Source organism: Lissotriton vulgaris, chromosome 6 (genome assembly GCF_964263255.1).
Source record: "Lissotriton vulgaris chromosome 6, aLisVul1.2, whole genome shotgun sequence".
In the NCBI taxonomy this organism is placed as follows: Eukaryota; Metazoa; Chordata; class Amphibia; order Caudata; family Salamandridae; genus Lissotriton; species Lissotriton vulgaris.
The window spans coordinates 182,196,123-182,213,254 of record NC_141694.1 but is presented as its reverse complement, the minus strand read 5'-3'; the positions used below and the strand labels follow the sequence as shown (position 1 = coordinate 182,213,254).

The 17,132-nt window shown below is 43.2% G+C and overlaps 1 protein-coding gene across 4 annotated transcripts in view; it reads left to right on the top strand.

Annotated features, from left to right (window-relative positions):
- LOC147706987 (cytochrome P450 2K1-like) overlaps window positions 1–17,132 on the top strand; it is a 576,312-nt gene that overhangs the window by 300,787 nt on the left and 258,393 nt on the right. For 2 of the 4 annotated variants that reach the window (XM_086926213.1, XM_086926212.1), the window contains exon 3: window positions 14,426–14,575. The exons of the other annotated variants lie outside the window; for them this stretch is intronic. In XM_086926213.1, coding sequence (XP_086782339.1) covers window positions 14,426–14,575 — 150 coding nt within the window. The remainder of the gene's footprint in view (window positions 1–14,425; window positions 14,576–17,132) is intronic. 4 annotated transcript variants of the gene reach the window in all.

The window sequence follows — 17,132 nt, the reverse complement described above, 5'->3', positions numbered from 1 at the left end:
GTGCTCTTATGCTCGCATTGGAGTACGCTGATCCTTGTGTGACGACTTTAATCGTAAGTGATTCTTACTACTGTGTCCAGTCTTACAATGAGAACTTGTTCTTTTGGATTCAGAATGATTTTCGTGATTCCAAAGGTAGCACAATAAAACATAAAATGATCTGGGTCCGAGTGGCGGAACTTAAGGAGAAGCTGCCGCTCGTGTTTGTGATTCATACTCTCGGCCACCAGCGCGTGGGGGTCCACGCTGTTGGTAACTCGCTTGCTGATGAGGCAGCGAAGTCTGCGGTATCGAAATACTTGGTTGCAGCAGTCACGAGGTCCAAAAGCAAAATAGATGATGACATCTTGGCGGCTGTTGCTGCCACGGAGAAGGGAGGTAAATATCCTGCGGGGTTCCCTTCGAAGTACACATACCACTTAAGTCCCGATAAGGTTCCTTATGTGAAAATTCCTGAAGTTGGCGAACGTCTAGTTCCCAACTCGGATCGCAGAGCTTCTCTGATTACAGCGGCTCATGAAGGTGTGGCGTCTGCGCATGCGGGCGTCTCAGCCACTGTAACTCAGCTACAACAAAGGTTCTGGTGGCGGGGACTGTACAAACAGACGCGCGATTATGTCCTTATGTGTGACATTTGTCAGCAGATTAAGCCTTCTACTGCTGCGCGTCCGCCTCAGACACAGTTGTACATCTCTAATAAACCGCTTGGTTGCGTTTATTTGGATCACTGCGGTCCTTTTTCCTCTGATACTGCGTATAAATACATCTTAGTAGCAGTTGACTCATGCACACGCTTTGTGTGGGTATGGCCGCATCGAAGTGCTGATTCGCGGACGGTCATTAAGGATTTGCGTGTCTTTGTGGGAATCTTTGCCTGTGGTACTTTCCATTCGGACCAGGGTCCGGCTTTCGCCTCTAAGGCGTATAAGGATGCTATGGTTTCGTTGGGAGTCCAAGTCAAGTTTTCAAGTCCCTACAGGCCTGAGGGCAATAGTGTAGTAGAACGAATGAACCGCGACTTAAAGCAATCTTTGACAGCCCGAGTTATAGGCACTGGTAGAAACTGGCTGACCCACCTCTATGGCGTGCAGCGTGCGCTTAATAATCTCCCTAGAAGGTCTCTGGGTGGGCGGACCCCATACGAAATGCTCTTTGGTATCAAGATGTACGTCCCTGACCTCGATGGTGCAGACTGCCAGGCCCAGGCCGCGGCCTTTGACGTAGATGAACATTGCAATGTTTTACAGAATCTACAAAAGACCAGAGACAGTCTTGCTAAGGAACACTTGCCCTCCACGTCGGAAGATGCGTTGCAGATCCCGGTAGTTGGCTGGCTACCCCAAGTTGGAGAACTGGTTCGAGAGAAGATCGATAACAAGAAAGAGTTTGGTCCCTCATATCGAGCACCGGTTCGAGTTCTTGGAGTGAAGGGCACAAGAACAGTCATTTTACCACCACTTCCAGGTCGTAAAGAAAACAGATTTATTTCTATTGACAATGTCAAGACACACAGGGTGGCCGATTCTTCATAGCATGACACCGGCTATATCCTGTCCTTCCATGGTGAGGCACTCTGTGCTGGCTATTACATCTGGTGCAGAACAGGAGGTATCCCTCGAGATGCCTGCTATATCGAGTCCTTTATTAAATACTATTCCTGTTACTAACTTTGATGAATTGACCTATGCAGATCCTGCTGATTTATCTATGTCCGATTTACAAGCCCGTTTGGCTAACCAGTCCAGATTCTCTTTTGACTCTGATTCGGAACTTTCAAAGAAACCATCAACTATTGCAAAATATGCCACGTTGTTTAAAAAACATTTTCTAATTCCACCTTGGACATACATTTGGCTGATACTATTTTCATTTTATCTTTTTATGTCAATTGGTTTTGTGTTTTATTTTTTCCGCCTCATCGATGGCCATTATGTGAAAGAAAGAACAGGAATTCGGTACCTTAATGGAACATTGGCCCCTCTTTCCTCCTCACATTCAGCACAAAGACTAAAGAGAGACTTAAATACAGTAGAGATTACTGCTTGGCCTGTCCTTGATGGGATTGTGTGGGATGCAGTTAGGTTTCAGATACATGGCCCCACAGAAGTTATTAATGTTCCTAATGTGCTTAGAGTAAACATGGGAGATGTGATTAAGCAAGATATTCGTTCTGATGATTGGGATCTTCAGGCCGTAGAAGAATTGTTCTCTGATTTGAAATATTATGCGGCCTTTGATGCTGAGGAGTTGTACTTAGATTCTGTCAATTATGGTGATTTGTTTTGTTATCAACATTATGGGAATCACTTCTTACACAAAACAAGTTCCAGGAGGGTTCCTGTGAACTACACACAGTGGGAACATTGTCCTGCTCCTTTGCAGGGGAGCTCAAGTACATTTCTGAGGAAATTCTCTTATTTTACAGATTTTAATCAATCAAATCCTGAGTCGTTTTATTTTAAAGTGAAACAGAAATTTATGTCCAAAGTTAGACTTACCGATACAAAATTGCTGTATTCGAAGTCCTTTCTAGACAAGTTAGCTATAGATGGCTATGAGTTATGGAAGGAGGATATTGACCTTAAATCGGTTTGGGGTACCAAAGATTGGCAGGTACAAGGCACTGAGGCTTTGCATCGTGCATGTCTCATCCCGAATCACATGTTGTTTTTAAATTCTACTATTTCCCAAACAACATGCTTTGGATTGGCTACATCTAAAAAATTAAATACACCTACTATCCCTGATTTGGAAGAATATTCAGGTTGGAGTAATTTCACTACATTGTCCATCAGTGGGATACGAGCACTTTTGCACAATTCCTCCTTTAATATTTCCAGTTTTGATCCAGAGGGGTGGCTTTTGTGGCAAAGAAGCTCTGATTCTTGCCAACGTCGTTTTTTGGGTTTGTCTGAAGGTTTTATACACGTCAGGCCAGATCCCAGGTTTGAAACAGATCACACTGTTACTACTTATTCAGTAGGCAAATTGTGTCAGAACTGGTTACAACATTCCACTTTGGCTGCAGTTAAACTGCATCTGTCCCAGTTGAATGAAAACATAGAGCTAAATGATTTTATAAAAGGCCCAGCTAGGGGTAGATCTAAACGCTGGCTTTATGCTGTGTACAATGAAATTTGGAAATTTTCACAGATTGAGGCTGCTAAACGCCTGAGAGCTATTGATTAAGCAAATTTGGAAAAAGTGCTTGCAGTGGTCGATAACAGTATTAACATGCTTTCTTCCAGGATTTACACGTTGGATAATATTGTTTCTTCTGTTGTTGATATTGTACATGATGAAGTGTCCACGTTATACCATGGTCAAAATCAGTTACGTTCTGTAATGCAGTTTGCATGGACCCTACAGACACTTAAGGCTGGTCGAGTTCCCTGGAACTCGTTGAACGTTTCGTCCCGTTTCGCCCCTTTTAATCTGACTGAAAAGCAACGCATGCTTTCTATGCGTGATGCGTCATTTTCTATGTTACATATTGAAAAGCTAGAATCCTTACCTTTCTCTGTTGCTGAAACCACTACTGCCACATGGCTTATTCATGGATTAATTACGTTACCATTTCCCTTATACAAATTTACTAATTGTACGCGGTATATTGCTATAGGACGATATGAACCACTAGGCAATGCATTCCTACATGAGGCATGGTCATTACCATACACATACAGATGTCTGAAGGGTGGAAAAGAAGTGAATCTTAATGGTGAGGAATGCACACAGTCACCTGACCATTCATTAATATGCAGACACATTCAGTTACACGGTTCTTGTAATCAGGACTGCCCAAATTTAGCATGTGTTTTAAAAGGCACGCCAGTTCCAGCAGTAGTTCCCACGTTTACATTATTGACTAATGGTAGTTATTTGCTTTTAAACAACGAGTTATGTTGTGGGTTATTAATTGGTGTGGCTTATGTGGTAACTGTATCAGAGCGTGTGGTGTGTTGCAAGAATGTTCTATACCCACCCACGCATGGGTCTTCAGATGTCTCCATCTGGCCACGGATTCCAACCTTGGAAGCAAAGTTCAATGGTTTAAGCAGAATAAGGGCCCTTTTGTCTCAAAAACAAGTGACCCTGAGTTCGGCCCGGGAAAATTATGTCCTTCACATAGCTAACACACGCACAGAGGTGCAGGCGCTTTTAAATACTGATTTGCCGTTTCATTTCTGTGAGCTGGTGCATCAGATATTTAATGCATCTTCCACGTCTGGGCTTGCACATTTTTTTAAATTGGTTAGCAGTGGCCTCGTGACTACGTTTGAAAAAGTTTTTGGTATCATTCCCACGTTTTTCCACTCTATTTTTTCGAGTTTGTTTGGTGGACTACCTGTGTTACTGGCTGTAGCCGCTGGCATTTTGTTGGTGTTTTTCTTCATAAAACATGGATGCCCATCCTGCGCAAGAAGCCATTCAACGCCTCCTGACACTGTGCCGTAATCGGATGCTCAATTACTATGGAACATTGCCGCTTGCAGCATTAAGCACGGCTTATAGATTGTCATTTCGGTTCACCGACTTCACGTGTGTCCAACCTGTGTTTCACTGCCTGAGCTGCGAGTTCGATTGGGCCATTGATTTGTGCCTATGCTTGAGGACTGCTCCTGACGTCGATTTTGATCAGCTAATGCGTCCCGTGGTGGCTCACGAGCTGATCTGTTCTGGTGAAAGAGTTATGGCCTTGGCAGCGATAAATGGAGTACTGGGCCAATGGGAGATCTCTGCAGCGGCGCATGCCTTTCTGACACACAGCGATCTGGTGAACCCACCGAGTTGTCCTCTGACGTTACAGGAGGATCCGATGCTGGAGGAGCACGTATGTTCTTTCCCATTGCTGAATTGGATTGCTGAACTATTTTCGGATGATGGCAGTGATTTCATACTGGAGGCTGTTGCAACTTTCTTTGCATATACTGTCCAATCGTGAGATGCCTGGGAGGACTGCTATGAAATATGACTTTCCCCTTGCTAAATTGGAGGGATGGACTGTGTTCAGATGATGGAGAGTTCAATCATGTGATGTCGCTGAGAATAACGTCAATGTGGCACATGACTTTGGATATCGGATAAGTGCCTTGTTTTTTCTCTTACAGACATTAGAATTAATGCGACCTGGTCCTACATTGCATATTTTTGAGACCTAGCGGATAACTTTTGGTTCGAAAGTTTTGTTTTTATTTTTAGATTTGAGGCCACTGTAGGCATTCATACATGTTCATTCATACATATTTTTTTAGCTTATTTTAGCTCAAGATTATTGAACTTTGCTTTCATTTTATGTATCTGATTTAGTATTGCCTTTTCCCTTATGATTGACGGTGCTCGGATCAATGGGGGGGTGTCATATGGATACTTCGTTACATATATTGCGTTAAGTTAGCATGAGTGTATTACATGTTTAAACAGCCGTTTTTCCTTCGGCTTCAGTTTTGCACACGACACCTACTTGTTGTTGTCGCTTTCACCCTAGAAGCGGTGAGGTGATTTATTTTAGAATAATATGTTATTTCTATGCTATCAGCTTTGCCTGGTACACTTGGTACAACTGTCTGCACACTGAGAGCTGCACACTCTAAGAATAACCTAACACAAGGTTGCTGGGAGGCCTGATCCTCGCACCACATTAGACATAACACAAATAATGTTGATGCCAACATTTTGGGCTCTACGCGGGTTTAAGATAGAGTTACACGGAATGAACGTAGACACTTGGTGCTGCGCATGAAGAGAGCTGGTAGCTGATGATGTGATCTACTCCTACTGACATTTAGAGGTATGGGTTCGCCCTGCTAAAGCCCGAATGAGACCTTCTTAGATATAAAATAATATGCTAAATAGGGTGCGCGAAATATAGGTGATATAGATTTCGATAGATTTTGCATTGTAACATGCTATCACCTTTTGCTTACTATGGATTAGTGACTATGCTGCTGACTCTGATTTTTATAATCTGCATTTTGGTATTATACAAGATACTGCGTTTGAGAACTTTGCATTGAATAATAAATATTTCAAACTTGCACTTGTGTTCTTTGACTCTCAGTTTTGGTTTGAAATGATTATATAACGAAAGAGTGTTCATGTGTTCCACGATTCCTGAGGTATTCTAAAGTTCATGTTCTGGTTTGTCTAAGACATGGATCATTCCATAATGAGCCATGAGACACTGTAGCTAGCTAGGTAAGGGGATTTCTGACACTGAGGTGAGTTTTGGACCATCCTAACTCACTGAGGTTCTAGATCTCTATGCACAGTTCTGTGGGAGAACGGAAACCCTGCTACACCACTGGAAGTTTTCGACTTCACAAATGTTGTCTAAGTCTTCACCGGACTTGACAGCACAGTCTCCCCGTTAATGATACTGACGACTTCGACCTGGAAATCCTGCTTCTCCAGCTCAGAGATTTTTCCCACCATCGTCAATGGCTTTATGAAGACCTCGTCCAGAACACCCCAGAAATGACAACTACTCATTGGACACATCCTGCTGCCTTACCTCGCTGAACTCTACCTACTGCTGAACTTTCTATCAAATTTTCTTCCAAGTCTAATGGTAAGCCGAGACCAGGCCCCACCCACCTTGTGTGTCTCAACCAAGATACATCATGGTTGGCCTAAACTTTTGACTTTGCCCCTGCCTCATTTGACACCATACCCATGGTTAGCACTTTGATCTTTTGGCACTAGAATTAACCAAAAGTTGAAATTCATGTGAGATTTTTCATGTGTTGGTTTCACTTAATTACTGTTTGTGCCATGCATGTATACTTAACACAGTGCCTCCAAGTTAAGCCTGACTACCAGAGGCTTAAGTGCATGTTAATTTAGTGACTTTTGTGGGTCACCATGATAAGGAATTTAGTCGTTGCTTGTGTAGGGTTGTCAATCATCCTCCCATTCGCCAGGCTAAAAAAATGTCTTACAGGGATTTTAGGTCATTGCTATTTGGGAATTTGTGACAAATGTAGCAAATGTAGCTCAAACACTGCCCATCTGCGATGCACACTATTTTATTAGCCCCTGTATTTTTAATAGACCAATTTCTTTATTGCACATTCCATGGGGATTTCATTCTGACTACATAAAAAGTCATAGAGCCAATGGGTGATGTACACAATTGAATGTCAACATGTTCTATTATGTAAACCCATAGAGGACACTGTTCCTATGGCCAGGTGCAAAAAGTTACCCATGCCCAAAGAAAAAAGGGAGAAAGAAGAGTGAAAGAAATCCTAGGTGAAGGACCCACTCTGCTAATGGAAGACCACTCTTTGTCCTCTGTTGCCCTCACACACCCCGTAGGATGTCATGCTTCATCATCGGGCGGTGCTCCTCATAGGGCCAGCGCTGCAATCCCCTTTGGGCCCCCTGAATGGTCACTTTGTCGGAGATCTTTTAAGGACTGCCAGGTGATGCATGTGGGTGTGTGGAGAGTGGGTCCTCTGTGGAGGGTGAAGGTAGTGTGTGCAATAGTGTAGAAGATTAATAAGAGGTCATCATTCAGCTAGTGTAAAACTGATGTACCCTTAGCAGAATCTAACTGCTAAAATAAAATGTTCCCCTTATGGCATAATATGCCCGGGTGTCGTTGGTCATAGGCCGACATGTTTTGCGCCTCTAACACCATAAGGGTCGTATGTGTGCGGCTCTTCAGGACCAGTTCCATATCATGTGTCAGAATGTGCCACTATCTCCATATTATTTGTCTGATCTCTTTGATCCATATTATATTCGAACATCAGACGTGTCGTTTTTAGGTTTGTTGTTTTCTAATTGAACCTTTAAAGAGTAAGCTTTTCTTCACTGCAAGTGGGTTGCCTTTTCAATTCTTGAATATATTGTGTACTTTTTTACCGCTTCTTAGTCCTGTGATTCTTTTTATCATTTTTTCTTGGGAATTACAGTTTGCAAATTGGGTGTCAATGAGGCAAGATAGTTCAGTCTCTCTTTTTTCCATAAATGTGTGCTTCCAGCTTTCCATTTCTAACGATTATGGTGTCAAGAAAACCATTTTTTTATTACTTTTAGTTATCATGAGTTTATTGGTAATAGAGTTGTTGTTCAAGAACCCCAGAAATCTATCAAAGCGTTGTTTACTCCCACTCTAGACCACGCAAATATAATTATTATATCCTAACCAGATGCCTAGATGTTGCACACAATGTATTCTCAAGCATGTTTTACTCCAAACATCCCATCTTTAGACAGCCCATGGCTACTGTACACTTTTGAAAGTAAAATTCACTGTCAAAGTTGACATAATTATGTGATAGAACCAATCAGGGTTAGCAACAATGTAGAATGTTTGATATAGCTCACTGTGATTGGTAATTGAATGTGTCACAAAAAGGTCAGAGCCTGACCAAATGCTAATACAAATACATTCAAAATGTAGAAAAGTACCTCTTTCGACATGGTTACCCCACACGTTTTGCCTGGTATCTTGTGCAACTTTGACTGGAAGTGTGCTGGAGTCCTGGTAACTAGGGCCCAGCACCAGTGTTCTTTCCCTAAAACTGTACCCTTTAGTCCACAATTGGTTCCCCCTTTAGGCTCCATGTAAGTCCCTTGTAAATAACACCAGTGGTACCTAGGCCATTAGACCTAAGGAGGGCTCCTAAGGGATGCAGCATGAATTGTGCCACCCTTATGGGCCCCTCGTCAAGCTTGTGTAAAGAGCCATCTCAGCCTGCATGTCTTTGTGCAGAGAAAACTGAAGAGTTGACATGGCACACACCCAGTATGCCATGCCAGCAAAACACTGCATGTGGTAGTGGCAAGTCACCCCTGCAGTAGGCCTCACAGCTCTCAGGCAGGTTGGACTATACTCCACGTGTGGGCATATCTGCATGAGTAGATGTGTCCCTGTGATATCTAAGCAAAACCTTAGATATTACTAGTGCACAGGGAAGCCACAACGAGTACACAGGCTGTACACACATTACGAGTACCTCAGCAACATGGTTACTTCACTGTATCCCAAGGTATTTGGTAATAAACATCTCATCTTGATAAATCCTCACTGATGACAGTGATGGACTGATTAAGCAATGCACTCAGGGGACCTATTAGATGGGTGCCCTGAAAACCCACCGACTACTAGCATGCTGACTGACTGGTCTCGACCAGCAAGCCACCATAGACAGGTTTCTCACCTTCTGAGGTAAGAGCCTTCACTCTCAAAGGCCAGGGAAAAGCCTGATCTGGGCGGAGATGCTCACACCACCTCCCAGTAGGATGGGTATTCCATGGTGGGAAGCTTCAAAGGCCCTGCTGCCTTTGTTATGTGACCCGGGCCTCTCCAGATAGTGGAGATACCCAACCCACTGTCCTGCTCCCACTTTTGGTGGCAAGACAGGCAGAAACATTTGTAAGACTAGGAGGTGAGCCCATCTTAAGCCAGCACCACCACTAGGGCATGCCAGCTGATGTTAACCCCACTTTTCAGATTCCTCCATATTATTTTTGGACAGAAATAGGCTTTGAGGTTTATGCCCTCTTCCCACAGAAAGTGGTCATATAGAGTGTGTAGTCACGCTAAAGGTAGGTAGCCCATTGCTACTACCTGTCACTCCCCATTATGCCCCTAAATTGAGTATTTATGTGGCACCCCTGAATCCAAGATTTATATTAGACAGATCAACGAAAAAGGACAAAGAAGAATCACTGCCTAGTGAGAACTGCAGTAAAACTTTGGACCTTGGTGCAAAACCTTGCTTGCCCTCACCCTCTCTCAACAATCGTGACAGATTAACTCATTCTGTGAGCTGGAGAACTACCAAAGCCTTGGGTAGCCTGCCAGCAGTTCGAAAATTGCCAATAGTCTACCTTGGAGTGTAGGAGCTACTCCCCTGCTGTCTACCTGAACTGACAAGCAGAGGCCGGTCCACCGTTTCGCAGTTCCCGGCCCAACCGATGCCACAGACAACCAGAAGAAGTCACTTGTGCTCTGGAAGGTCCAATCTGTCAGCCCCCTGAGTGGGAACACACCGGGACTAATCGGAGTTGTGCAGCACCAACCCCGGAGTACTGGACGCCCTGCACCAAACACCAACAGTAAGGGTCCAGTCCTGATTCTCACTGGACCAGGACAAAGCAGCACAGCAGCATCCCTGAGACCCATTTCAAGAGTTGCCCAGCTACTTTGATTTCGTCCCTGCCAGCTGTTTGTCCCTGACCACAAGGTGCATCTTTGCACACCAGGCCCAGCCACCCTTACCACTCTGTACCAGAGCCACCTGACCCTGGTCCTCACGAATCGGCTGTGCCCCCTTGCTCCAAGACCCTGTGCGACCTAAGACCCCGTTTGTGTGCAAGTCCCCCTGTGCATCCTGTTTTCAGGTGGCCCCCCTTCTCTGTAGCACCATCTACCAGCCTCACCATCACCCTGCTACCGGCAGAACCTGGGCAGTTCCTAAAGACTGCTTGAAGCAATTTGGACCTCAGCCCACTACAACCCTGAACTCCAAAGGCGAAATGGCAAAACGTATTGTACTTACCTTTATCCATTACTGACTTTTCCTTTCATAGGATTGCATTGTGCATAAAGGCTTTATATCCTTGTACAAATTGCTATAAAGGAAAGTATTTATCTTTGAAAGAAGTATTATTTTTTTAGTTTGGTCTCGGATTTATTCTTTGATTGTGTGTCTCATTTATTGCCTCTGTGAGCACAACAGATGCTTAGCACAGCTCTCTGATAAGCCTAACTGCTCGCCCATACTAACACAAAATAGAGCTTTAGTATTTTTTTTTTCTTCTTTTTTTTCATTTTTTTTTTTTTTGCCTGGACCCTCCTCTTGTTCAGCCTCCAACTGCCATGCGCGTGTTAAATTAGGATGCAAATTTTCCACTGCTCCAGAAAACGCGATTTATGAGAATCAGCAGGAGATGGCCCGAAGAGAAAGCGGGTTGTGACTCCAAACTTGGTGTTTAACCAGTTGAACTAGCCTTGGCACCAAGTGAGGGGGGCCTAGTTCTTGGAGTTCTAAGGCATAATCATTGGACCGGGGAACAAAAAAACCAAAAAAAAAAAAAAACCCCGGTTACTGTCTCCACTGAACCAAGAAGTTCCAGAAAGCCGGTTGCGTGGGCCACCTGATCTCGACATGTCTGTTTTAGAGGTTGCATAGAGAGATGATAACCAATTTGCATGTGTTGGTGCCGAGTTTTCTATCCAGACCTTTCATATTTCCCTTCTTGCAAGCAGTATTGCATAAAACAGAAATGGTTAAATCAGATTGCTTTACCATCTCTTCACTCGCACAAAGCGCGGGGATTGAGATGGATATCTCTGAAATAGAAGTAAGGAAGGTCATCTTGTCACTTAAACACGGCAAAGCTGCAGGTCCTGACAGTCTTCCTGGAGAACTGTACCGCACCTTGGACGATGCAATTGTCCCCACTTTAACGGCCCTCTTCAATGATATCTTGAGGGAAGGTCATGATCCCCCTCGATCATGGAGCGGGGCCACCTTAGTATTGATTCCCAAACCTGGCAAAGATCCAACTTTATGCGGGTCATATCGCCCAATATCACTACTGAACAGCGACTACAATATTTTTGCTTCCATCTTAGCAGCTAGAGTGGGTTCAGTAGTGGGTGAAATTATACATCAGGACCAGAAGGGCTTCATCAAAGGTCGCCAGCTTTCCGATCTAACGTACGACCTAGTGGGGGCAATTGACATCGCCTCATCTTTCTCCCTTCCGTTGGCAACACTCACCCTAGACGCGGCTAAAGCCTTTGATAGGGTAAATTGGCCCCACCTCAATGATGTACTGAGGAAGTTTAACTTTGGGGAGAAATTTTGCCGCACTACAGAACTCATGTACAACTCACCATCTGCACGGCTCCTAATAAATGGTACACTGTCTGAATCATTTGGGATATCGAGAGGTACTAGACAGGGCTGCCCGCTTTCCCCCCTCCTCTTCAATCTGTATATTGAACCATTTGCGGAAGTCCTAAGAAGAGATGAACTTATTCCATCCTTCAGATTTGGAGAGTGTGAAAAGCGGGTAGCTCTGTATGCAGACGACATCTTAGTTTTTACCTCAGATCCGGAGATCACATTCCCAGAGGTAATAAGGAGAGCTGAAGAGTTTGGCCGGATCTCGGGTTATGAGATTAACCCTAGCAAAACTGATATCATGGCTTGGAACATCCCCGATTTACGGCTAAACATAACCAACTCAATGAGATACCTGGGTATTCGGATAGTGCAAGATGTCAGCAAAATCGCTCAAGTCAACCTCGAGAGAGTGTCTAATGAAAGCAAGAAATTATTAAAATCTTGGTCCAATCTCCCACTGACTATCCTTGGTAGAATAAGTCTGATGAAGATGTCCATCCTTTCTAAATTTACTTTCATTTTTAACACCATCCCCCTTGCATTCGATAACGTAGCCTTGGAGAAATGCCAGAGAGAGCTTAATTCCTTTGTTTGGTGTTATAAATCGGCAAGAGTGGCATGGATGAAATTGAGAAGGATGAGGGAAAAGGGGGGCCTGTCTTTGCCCGATTTGCAATATTATACGTGGGCATTCCAATTGTCTCACTCCAGAATGCTCCTAAAACTCCATCTAATACCTCTATTGGTCTCATGTTTAACGCCATGCTGATTGGAGCTGGTTTACCAACTAACGGATACATGTTTAAATATGGTGACCAGAAATATTTCAAAAAAGTAAAATTAAAAATTCTTATGTCCCAAGCGAAGACATGGTTACATATTAGGAGGAAACTAGGCTTACCATATTACTCTAACTCTGCACCCATTTGGGATTCTCCAGGACTGCCGCTTTGTCTAGAAGACAGGCTTGCAAACCCGCTGAGACTAGGAGGAATATCAACATGGGGAGATTTATTGGTAGGCGAATCCTTGAGGCCCTGGGAGGATTTACGGGATCAACTGGGTTCAGAGTTTTCGTGGTTTAAGTTCTTACAATTAGACAGTTGGTTCAAAGCACTGGCCAGGTCAGGAGTAACACTTGGGAAGTGCAGTATCACTGAAGAGAAATTAGTAGCTAGATCAGGAGGAGGCAAAGAAGTCTCGCAGAGGTACTGGAGCCTGTTAGAAGAGATAGACGGAGAATTCATCCTCCCGGAACAACTATGGGGCACAGAACTTGGAGCCCAGAGTATCGAATTGTGGCAAAAATCCTGCACCCTGCTATATAAATGTGTTAAACCTGCATGGCTTAGGCGCAATCATTTTTTTACAATACACCGAGCTTATTTCACACCTCTAAAAGTGTCTAAATTCATCCCAGGGAAGAAATGCAATAAATGTAACTGCATCGCAGCTTCGGACATCCATATGTTTAAAGAATGTCCAAGCATACTACAGTTCTAGAATGAGGTAAAAGTGACTTTGGTCTCTATCTTCAATATCTCGATTTCTATTACACTCCCTTTAATTATATTTGGATGGGATAACAGCATTAAGGGTCATGCAAGAGCTTTAGTATTATCTACTTGATCCTCTGCAAACTTATTGGGGACCGACTTGACTCTCTGCAAAGTGTACTTCGTTTTAGCACACTATATGAGAGCAGCATCCCACACTAAAATATTGAGGAGGCCAGTCCAAATGGAGAGAATACAGCATTTATTCTGGAGTTTGGTGGCTTCAGAGGAGCAGGTCTATTATTTATTTTTCTTCTTCCCTTTGGTACTTCGAGTCTCATCACAGCAGTTGTGTGGGCAACATGGGATTATTCATTAGTTGAGTCTCAAACCTCCATTGTAGAAAAGGTTTATTATTGTAGGGGCGAATAGACATCTAAGAAGAGTCGCTACCTGTGTGTGTGTTCTTTTCCAGGTCACAAAGATTGCATTAGTGAAATTTGCATTAATGTTTGCACTGTCTGATAAATGCACCCAAAATTACACTCTGTAGTCAGTACCACAAAGGCATTTTGCAACAGTTAGGTTGATCCAGATTACGGTGCAAATTCTGTCTATATTGCGGGTGGGGGTGAATCTTATGGAACCTTTTTCCAGCACCACAACAATAACTTGCATTTCAAGTGCCAAGACACATCTGAAAGCTGCCAGCCCACTTAATTGATGCATTGGGTAATATGGAGGTAGAGTTTGGACTGTACAAACAAATGGCCCAGTCTTGCAAAGCTTTGAGTCACATGCACATTGCGTAATTCAGTCCAGCGTGTGCTATGACAATTAACGTTATTTATAAGTCAATATATATATGAATAGGAAAGCTGGGATGCTCCTGCACAGAATTCTTTATTAAGTGTGTAGTGTTTTAAGTTATCATAATGATATACAAATTTAAGATATGCTCACTTTGTGCAACTAATTTTCATGTAATTGCATTAATAAATTACGTTGTATGAAAATTCAATATTGAAAGGTTGCTGTCATCATAATTCTACATAGGAATCATTTTTTCTCATGGGGAGAACTGGAAGGTGATGAGAAGATTTACAATAACAACTTTACGGGACTTTGGCATGGGCAAGTCAACCATAGAAGACAAAATTATGGAAGAATGTGATTATTTGATACAGCATTTTGAATCATACAAAGGTAAAATATCATATCTATTTGATTAAAATATCTTTAAAACAATCAGAGTTACAATAAAATGATTGAGTGTTATCCTGTTCAAATTAGTTCAACCCACCTTTAAGCCAGCTGCATGTTTCTGTAATATTTGTGAACTTTCCCAATTTTTTGGTGAGTCGTTTATAACAGTGAATGAGTGGTGCAGCCAGCAGAAAGTTCAATACACATAGGGGTCGATTACGATGTCGGTTGGAATGACCTCCTACCGACAACATCTCGGACTTGGGACAAACCGACACGCGGTCTGTGGTTCCGACCGCTGGATTATGATGTGACTGAACTGTGTTCAGTCGGATTCCCATTCTTTCCTATGGGAGCTTGAGTTATGCCCAAGAACTGTCTATAATATAGGCTCCTATCGCAAAATGGGGTGTGGGTGTAAAACCCTGCACCCTGTCGGAAGCACCCCACGGTGCCTGCCACACAGTGCTGGGTTTTACAGGGGGGTTCCAAAGGTACCCCGTCGGTCACCAACAGTAGCCCACGGAAGCTAGGGGGCCCTGCCAGGGGGACCCAAAGTCACTTTCCACCAGCCTTTCCATGTCAGAAAGGCTGGTGCCGAATGGCTGCTGGAAACTGACATCATAACTCCAAATGCGGAAACGCTGTCCATAGAGGGTTACAATGCGATTCCAACCGACAGGAATGCCCTGCGAGTCGGTCGGAACCGAGACGGAATTACCAGCCAGTTGATGTTCCGACCCCGAACATCATAATTGGGTGGTCAGACTGTAAACCGACATCGTAATGAGCTCCATAGTGTTGAATATTTCAAAGCATGTCCCACAATCAGCTATTCACTGGAAACTATGTGACACTGTCAGGGTTAATTACTCTTACGTGCTTATGTGGTTTGTCTCAGACAGCAAAATCAACCTGGTGTCTACACCCTTAGCCAAGTAGCTACTCATGAAGCAAACTACAAACTGCCAAGATAGATATGTACAGGCCTTTTCATCAGCTGTCATGTACCGTCATCTCATTTGTGATACCTCATGCAGTCCTGTGATTTTAGCCGACAGGTTTTTGCAATCTAGAACGTTTACATTAACAATTCAACGTGTTAGCTTACCAATAGTAGGATGCAGGGTGCTGGCTGCAAAATGAACACAACGTATGACTGGCTTCATCCCTAACATATAGAAGTATAGTCTAGGTCTGAAATCCCTCATTTACCCATGTAAATGTGTTTACTTTATTGAGTTCTAAAAAATACAGGGTTGAAATACCCTTCCTGGAGTTTGGATCTGTGACCAATAGGTTCCATATAGAGCTCTGGAGCAAGTGCGCCCATTTTCCGATATCTGACTGCAGAGTTTAATGTGATGGCTTATATGTATACAATGCGCAGATGCACAGCACATTTTTCTTGCTAAAGCCATCACCTATGATATCCCCAAAATCTCACTCTTCTCACATTTATCTCCTTTTTCAACTTTTGAATTTATATCATACAACCAGTGCTTTTATTTTTATATTTATATTATAAAAGTATATTTTCTAAAGACTACATCATTTACTCCAATCAGAATTGAATACCTTTTTCTTTTGTACATACATAATTTCCACATCTAATTTATAAAATATTTACTCAGTAGCAGTTACCAGTGCCTACTGTGCTCTCCATAACTCAATGCCACCTAGGTAGGATCTAATGAAAGTAATAATTATTTCTTACCTGGGAATCGAGACTGTTAGTTTCCTCTGTAGCCTGTGCTGGTCTCACTTTATAAGGGGGGACAACTAATGTCTCAATGTGAATATTGACAAGGCCTGGGCACCTTATTCTTTCGGTTCATTTTGATGATGCACCTCGGGACTCTTCAGAGATGCACCATTTTCCTTTACATTTGTGTTGCTTTCTTTTATTTATTTTTTTTATTTTTGTTTAAATTTCACACATGTTGCATAGCAGAGCACTTTAGTTTAAGCCATGTTGCACACCAACCCGGGCTGATGTGCAACACCTGTAAAAACATTGGCAAAGCCAAAGGATCTCGAAATAGGCTAAACCTATTGGCTTTGCCAATGCTTGTTACTCTTGATTTCCCTGCTTTTACCACAAACATTGCCTGTAGCAAGCACAAATGCATACAGCCTCCCATATCTTGCAAAATACATATACAACGTCTTTTCACAAGGAGAAAACTTACCTATTTGCAAATGTGGACCACTTATTAAATTCAAGGCTCTGTCCATAGCCTACAAGGCCCTTAACAACAAAGGGCCGACCTTTTTTCAAAACCTATTCTCCTGGTATGAACCCACCAGGAATCTTCGGTCCTCAGGCTCTAAACTACACCAGGTACCAATAACCCGCACTGTGCATGGGGTGGGCGTAGTTTCCATTTTTTCACCTCCAAACTTTGGAACGCGCTCCCTCCTGAGCTCAGAAATTCTTCCTCTCTCTTCAGCTTTTGGATAGGCTTGAAAACCTGGCTATTCCAGAACTAGCCGACAGTGCAGTTTTCCTCGCCCGTCCATAGCGCCGACACCTACGGTTATACGCGCGCTCTAC